General features: G+C 43.0%; 1 protein-coding gene across 1 annotated transcript; it reads left to right on the top strand.

Annotated features, from left to right (window-relative positions):
- The first annotated feature begins 1,647 nt into the window (after positions 1 to 1,647).
- LOC129752510 (uncharacterized) lies at positions 1,648 to 6,463 on the top strand. Its single transcript, XM_055748282.1, has 2 exons — positions 1,648 to 5,508; positions 6,458 to 6,463. Exons 1-2 carry the CDS (start codon positions 1,648 to 1,650, stop codon positions 6,461 to 6,463), a joined length of 3,867 nt encoding a protein of 1,288 aa, XP_055604257.1.
- The last annotated feature ends 1,704 nt before the right edge of the window (positions 6,464 to 8,167 follow it).

Below are 8,167 nucleotides of genomic sequence, written 5' to 3'. Positions count from 1 at the left end.
CCCTAAGACTTCGTTCTCCTGCACGTCGCGTCGCCGAACATGGTTCTTAACACTCGTTGCTCGAATACTCTGAGTGTGCGCAGGTCCTCCTGGCTTTGTTAGTACTGGACAAGCAGACTCGGTCAGTCTAGTATCCGCAGATCAGCGTATACTTCGCCTTGGGCGTATTAATCATCAACCCAATCCTTCCGGCTTCGCGTTTCAGTTTGCGCCGCAGATGATCTGCCGACTACACTATGTCAATGTCGTCGGCAACGCAGTTGACTGGATCTGTTGAAAATTGTGCCCCGCATTTCGCCCATCGCTCGTCGAATAACACCTTCTAGCATCACGTTGAACATCATGCAGGATAATGCATCGCCTTGTCGAAGCCTCCCGCGCGATTCGAATAAACTCGACAATTCACCCGAAATCCGCACACAGCACCGCGTTCCATCCATCGTCAACTTGCTCAGTCTAGTCAGCTTCCCGGAAATCCTGTTAGCTTTTATAATTTCCCATCGCTCGTCAAGGTCGATCGTGTCGTATGCGGCTTTGAAGTCGATGAATAGATTGTGTTCACGGTATTTTTGGAGGATTTGTCTTAGTGGAAGATCTGGTCCGTTAAGGACCGTTCTTCCATGAATCCGACCTGATGACTTCTCACGAATCTGTTTGCTTGTGGCGTTAAACGGCGGAGTAGGACTCGGAACAACACTTTGTAATCGGCATTGAGAACAATAATCACCCGGTAGTTCTCACAGTCGAATTTGTCGCCCTTCTTTTATATGGGTTTCAACGGGTGCTTCCTTCCACTACTGTGCCCCGTGCGGCGTTTTCTTCGTCCATCACCCTCCTACACTCTTTGTCGAACAAGTCGTTCCGTCGAGGTCGTCCCACATGTCCGATGACGTTATCCGTGTTACGACACATCTGGTAAGTCGTATATTTAGATTAGTCACACACCCCTCGGTACAGTGTCAAGTATAGGAAAAAAAAAAACAGCACCAAAACAGAAAGCGATTAGAATCTGTCATAATTTGCCAAGTCACCTTATTCCTCATTTTGCAACCGTGCATTTCGCAAGTATTCCCAATTCACATGGTCGGTAATATCAGTAGTTAATATTTGGTAGTTTTGGATTCCTCGCTTTATTGAGCTCTGTGAAAATCAAGTGAAGTTTAGTGGACCCGTGGAGGCCAACGAGTTTCTTCCAAGTTGTAAGGATTTTCGATATTTCATATTGTAAATTTGCCTAACCTAATTCTAACCTCACAGTCGGTCAGTCTCGTACCAGACGAATACACATGAGCTACAGTTAAACCAAAGTGGTTTTCATATTTATAATCAAAATTATCATTAGTAGCGTAAGGTGAGCGAGCACTAAACATAAAATTTATAAAATTAAATGACTAATTATAAATTGCTAAATAGGGAACGCTGATAAGGCAATCAGTAAAGTGCCTCAGACTTTGTAGTCAGTTGGAAATCTGGGCAAAAACACGTAGATTGTACTGAAATGTAAGTCTAATATTAAGCTAATAATTTTCTTTAAAAGTAACGAAATACACATCTTATTTCAGCTTTGAAGCTGTACAAACTCAGCTATCAAATCGGTATTTCTTCACGTAACAAACTTCAAAGATTTCAGCTGACTACTCGAGCACGATGAAAGATGCCACCGATACGACTACAACCAATAATAGGAACTGTGAAAAATGTTCGAAGACGGATTCCCTGGCCAACATGGTCGGTTGCGACATGTGTGATATCTGGATGCACTTCCCGTGTGCTGGGGTGGATAGCTCAATCGGTGATCCAGATAGAAGCTGGCGCTGTGATAATTGTAAGGAGGATAAAGCACCCTCGGAAGCAGCTAGTAAAATCTCTAAAGACTCCGGCAAGAGCAGAAAATCACGAATTATCGAGGAAAGTTTAGACTTGCTGGAAAAACAACGAAAAATCCAAATAAGAAGAGCAGCGGAAGAGGATGAGTATTTCCGAAAACGCTTCGAGCTACTGAAGAGATTGGAAGACGCAGAAGATGCTAAGAGTATCAGAAGCGACGTTAGCGTAAAAACGAAAAGGGATGATGTGGAAAATTGGCTTAAGAATGTAGTTATACCCGACAATCCGCTAGGACACCCTATTGGACAAAGTAGCCTATTGCAACCGGTCCAAAATGAGGTCCACGATAAGCGAAGCGTTCAACCAAAACAAACTCCGAAAAATTATTTCTTACCAGCAATCATAGAGGAAAACGTGCCGGAACCGGGACCATCAAAAGAAACATCAATTGGAAGAAAGCAAATCTCCGTTGAAGAGCTAACCAAAGTTTTCGAATCGTTGTTGAATAAAGCTGGTAAAAGGGAGCAACATGATCTTGCTCAGGTAGATATACACAAATCACACCCTGCGGGCAAGAAAGGAATGACTCGAGGAGCCATTAACCTACTCTCCGACGGACAAGCGTTAGAAGAATTAACCGAAGAAGAGGATGAGGAACCGGAGCCAAGTCCTAAACAGCTGGCAGCCCGCCAAGTGATGCAAAAAGATCTTCCAGCCTTTTCTGGGGACCCCCAGGACTGGCCCATCTTTTATAATACTTTTATTAATACCACTGAAGCATGCGGATTCAGCCATACAGAAAACTTGGCCCGGTTGCAAAGATGCTTGAGCGGTCAAGCTTTGGAAGCCGTAAGAAGTCAACTATATCTACCAAAGTCAGTGCCCCGAATTTTAGAGGTGCTGAAGAAATTATATGGCCGACCGGAAATAATAATAAACTCTTTGTTGATGAAAGTTCGCACGACCCCCGCTCCGAAAGCAAACGACTTGAGATCTATTATCAACTTTGGACTCTCCATAACAAATCTGATAGATCATATGATTATTGCCGACCAAACCGATCATTTGAATAATCCAGCATTGCTTCAGGAAATAGTTGGCAGACTGCCAACAAACCTCACAATGAGCTGGGCCGAGTATCAGTATGGCTTGCCGAAGGTTAATTTGACTACGCTCAAAAATTTTATGGAAGGTTTAGTCAACATGGTTTCAGATGTAACTTTGCCCAACATGCAAATGCAGCAAGCCAAACATGATAGGAGGGAGCCTAAAGAAAAACTATTCACTCACGCAGAAGATGATACGTCAACTAACAACAAAGAAGACGTTCAAAGGAAAAGATGTTGTTTATTATGCGTCGATCAGTATCATCACCTCTCCGAGTGTCCCGAATTCCAAGCGTTGGATACTTCGAAGCGCCTGAAAATAGTTCGACAAAGAAGCTTGTGCAGAATATGTCTGAATTCACATGGCAACTGGCCATGCAGATCCAAAAGAAGTTGTCAGATCGAGAACTGCAGATACCATCATCATACATTGTTGCATAATGTTTCTGATTCTCCAACTTCAAATAATGAAGGAGAAAACAGAGCGCTCCAAAACCACCACATGACCCCAACAAAGTTGATTTTCAGATACGTGCCCGTTACACTATATGGAAATGGCAATAGAATCGAGATATACGCATTTTTGGACGATGGTTCGTCCTCAACTCTAGTGGAAGCATCTGTAGTAACCAAACTCGGAGTAAGCGGTGTCCATGAATCACTTTGGTTGGGGTGGACAAGTGAAATAAGCCGAGAAGAAAAGGCGTCGAAAAGGGTCAATCTACAGATATCTGGAAGAAACAGTAATAAGAAGTTCAAAATCGAAAACGTACGCACAGTGGGTAATTTATGTCTACCAAGTCAAACTCTGGATTATCAGTATTTATGCAACGTACATCCCTATATGTCCGGATTACCGGTTGAAAGTTATCAAAACGTCGTTCCCAAAATGATAATTGGTATCCAGCATCTACATCTGTTGACGAGCCTCAAGATAAGAGAGGGGGGTACCGAGGGTCCGGTGGCCACAAAAACGAGATTAGGATGGTCAATTTACGGTCGACAAGAAACGAATAATCCTGGAAATACGCCAATTCACGTCCACACCCATAACGAGCTAAAAAACCGTGAACTGTTTGATTTGATGAAAACCTTCTTTAAAACGGAAGAAGCGCTATGCTCCTTAACACTCCAATCTAAAGACGACGAGAGAGCGCTATCCATCCTGCAGAAAACGACATTGATGACAGCGGATGGTGGTTATGAGTGTGGCCTCCTGTGGAAGCAAGACGAATTTATAATGCCCGACAGTTATAGTATGGCGGTTAAGAGATTTAAGTGCCTCGAAAGACGTTTAGAAAAGGACCCACCGCTTAAAATCAAGGTATGTGACCTCATAGACGAATATATTAAAAAGGGTTACGCTCATCAAGCCAGTACTAACGAGTTGACCGACGTAGATCCAAATAAAACCTGGTATCTGCCTTTGGGGGTTGTGACAAATCCCAAAAAGCCGAATAAAATACGGCTTGTCTGGGACGCGGCGGCAAGAGTCAAAGACATCTCTTTCAATGATCTTCTACTCAAAGGGCCAGACTACACCAACTCCCTACCTGCGATATTGATACGGTTCAGACAGAGACAAATAGCAATAACCGCAGATATTCATGAGATGTTTCATCGCATAAGAATTCGAGCACCGGATAATCAATCCCAACGGTTCGTATTTCGTAAACATCCTTCTGAAAATTTTCGCACATACATCATGGACGTAGCAATTTTTGGAGCCACGTGCTCCCCGTGCATAGCACAACATGTAAAAAATGCAAATGCCTCCAAATTTTCCGAAACATATCCAAAAGCGGTAGAAGCCATAGTGGAAGGTCACTACATCGACGATTGGTTGGATTCCACAGATACAGAAGAAGAAGCAATACAACTTATTCAAGAAGTAAGAGAGATCCACGAAATAGCGAAGTTCACCATGCATCACATCTGTTCAAATTCCGAGAAGGTACTGCGAGCAATAGGAGTCGAGGTAGACGGAGAAGCAGTCAGATCCTTGAAAATTGATCCTCAAATTTCCGAAAGAGTGTTGGGGATGCTCTGGCGTCCAACTGAGGATGTATTTTCTTTTGGAAGCTTTTCCAACCCTGCGCTTAACACGTTAATCACTTCCAGAAGAAAACCCACCAAGCGCGAGGTGCTTAGTGTGATAATGTCGATTTTCGATCCTCTCGGTCTTATATCGCACTACGTTATCCACGGAAAGATTTTGCTGCAGGATATTTGGAAAAGCGGTGCCGAATGGGACGACCACCTTACCGACGAACTTTATGTGCGGTGGGTACAATGGACCGATATCTTAGCTGATCTGCAATCCATACGTATTCCTCGATACCTCTTCTACGGGAGTTCAACGGCGATCCATAGTGTACAGATACATACGTTTTCGGATGCTAGTGATTCCGCCTATTGTAGTGCTGTGTACGTTCGTGGAGTTACACAAAACGGAATACAGTGTAGCTTAGTGGCATCGAAGACCAAAGTAGCACCACTCAAAACATTATCAATCCCTCGGTTGGAGCTCCAAGCTGCAGTTCAAGGAACCAGACTTCAGGAAAACATTTGCAAGGTTTTAAAATTGCCTATTTCCCATAAATTCTTCTGGTCCGACTCATATACGGTGCTTTGCTGGATAAACTCCAACTCTAAAAAATATCATCCGTTCGTATCCTGCAGGATTGGAGAAATTCTAACTACTTCAAATGCTAGCGATTGGCGATACGTTCCGTCAAAAGCAAATATTGCCGATCAAGGTACAAAATGGAATAGTATTCCGAATTTCCAACCCGAAAATGAATGGTATAGCGGTCCTGCTTTTTTATACAATCCCGAAAACACTTGGCCAGTATTCCAACAACCCAATTCGTCGGAATCAGAACAGATTCAATCGTTATCCATACATCAAACAACAACAAGCTTCATCGACTTTGAGAGGTTTTCTAATTTCAAAAGGTTAAACAGAGCGGTAGCCTACATACTGAACGCATCTAAAAAATTTTTTACAAAAAATTTGAAAACATCGTCGATATTTCCCTTTCTATCTCGGGACGAATTGGTAGAAGCTGAAACGTTTATCTTTAAAATGGTTCAAAAAGAAGCTTACCCGGTCGAATTCAACTCACCGCAGACATCACCCGTGGCAAGAAAAGGGGTAAGTCCTCTTTACAAGTTAGCCCCTTTTAAGGACCCCGCCGGAATAATCAGGATGGGAAGTCGAATAACATCTTCTCCGTTCACTTCATATGATACAAGACACCCCATTATACTACCGAGTAAGCACCGCGTAACGGTCCTTCTGATTCTCATGTACCATCAACAATTCACACACGGTAATCATGAAACCGTTTTTAATGAAATGAGGCAGCGGTTCTATATAGCAGCTCTCAGACAGATGGTACGAAAAGTAGCAGGGCAGTGCCAATATTGTAAAATCAAAAAGGCAAAACCACAACCCCCGATGATGGCTCCCTTACCAAAGATCAGATTGACGCCTTACATTAAACCATTTACTTTTGTAGGGATAGATTATTTTGGTCCACTCTTGGTCAAATCAGGAAGAAGCCGGGTAAAAAGATGGATAGCACTTTTTACGTGCTTAACCATACGGGCAATACACATGGAGGTGGTTCACAGTTTGACTTCGGTATCGTGTATCCTAGCCTTCAGAAGATTTGTGGCACGCCGAGGAGCTCCTACAGATGTATTCTCGGATCGGGGAACTAATTTCGTCGGAGCCGACAAAATCCTTAAGTCACAAACTCGTCAAATAACAGAAACAAACGCTCTGACATTTACCAACACTCGTACAACTTGGCACTTCAATCCACCAGCGGCGCCCCATATGGGAGGGGCGTGGGAACGTATGGTACGTTCAGTGAAGGAGGCCATGAAGGTGATTGCAGACTGCCAAATACATCCAAACGACGAAACACTTGAAACGTTTATTCTTGAAGCAGAGGCCATTGTGAACGCACGCCCTCTTACTTACGTGCCATTGGAAAATGCGGACCAAGAAGCAATCACCCCGAATCATTTTTTACTGCGTGGTTCCGAATGTATCAAGTTACCCTCAACGGATTGTCAATTTCCAAAAACACTAAGGGATAGCTGGAACATCGCACAGGTGATGACAAATATGTTTTGGCGTCGTTGGCTGATTGAATATATACCCATGCTCACTAGACGAGCAAAATGGTTTGATGCAGTGAAGCCGTTGGAACAAGGAGACATCGTTATAATCCTGGATGAGACGTCAAGGAACTCATGGACAAAAGGTCGGGTTGTTAAGACATTTCCCGGAGCAGATGGGCAGGTACGCCGAGCATTGGTGCAGACAAACACCGGGATTTTCGAACGACCGACAGTTCGACTCGCTGTGTTAGACGTTAAAGGCAAGAGTGGCTCCAGAGAGTAAGTACCTGAGGAACTTGGTGCCAAACGGGCCGGGGTTTGTTACGACACATCTGGTAAGTCGTATATTTAGATTAGTCACACACCCCTCGGTACAGTGTCAAGTATAGGAAAAAAAAAACAGCACCAAAACAGAAAGCGATTAGAATCTGTCATAATTTGCCAAGTCACCTTATTCCTCATTTTGCAACCGTGCATTTCGCAAGTATTCCCAATTCACATGGTCGGTAATATCAGTAGTTAATATTTGGTAGTTTTGGATTCCTCGTTTTATTGAGCTCTGTGAAAATCAAGTGAAGTTTAGTGGACCCGTGGAGGCCAACGAGTTTCTTCCAAGTTGTAAGGATTTTCGATATTTCATATTGTAAATTTGCCTAACCTAATTCTAACCTCACAGTCGGTCAGTCTCGTACCAGACGAATACACATGAGCTACAGTTAAACCAAAGTGGTTTTCATATTTATAATCAAAATTATCATTAGTAGCGTAAGGTGAGCGAGCACTAAACATAAAATTTATAAAATTAAATGACTAATTATAAATTGCTAAATAGGGAACGCTGATAAGGCAATCAGTAAAGTGCCTCAGACTTTGTAGTCAGTTGGAAATCTGGGCAAAAACACGTAGATTGTACTGAAATGTAAGTCTAATATTAAGCTAATAATTTCCTTTAAAAGTAACGAAATACACATCTTATTTCAGCTTTGAAGCTGTACAAACTCAGCTATCAAATCGGTATTTCTTCACGTAACAATCCGCAACGCTGTAGATGGCTGTCTTGATGGTATCCCAACAGTCCTCGAGAGGGGTCTCGTCAA

Source organism: Uranotaenia lowii, chromosome 3, assembly GCF_029784155.1.
Source record: "Uranotaenia lowii strain MFRU-FL chromosome 3, ASM2978415v1, whole genome shotgun sequence".
NCBI classification, from domain to species: Eukaryota; Metazoa; Arthropoda; class Insecta; order Diptera; family Culicidae; genus Uranotaenia; species Uranotaenia lowii.
This window is presented reverse-complemented; position numbering and strand designations above follow the sequence as displayed.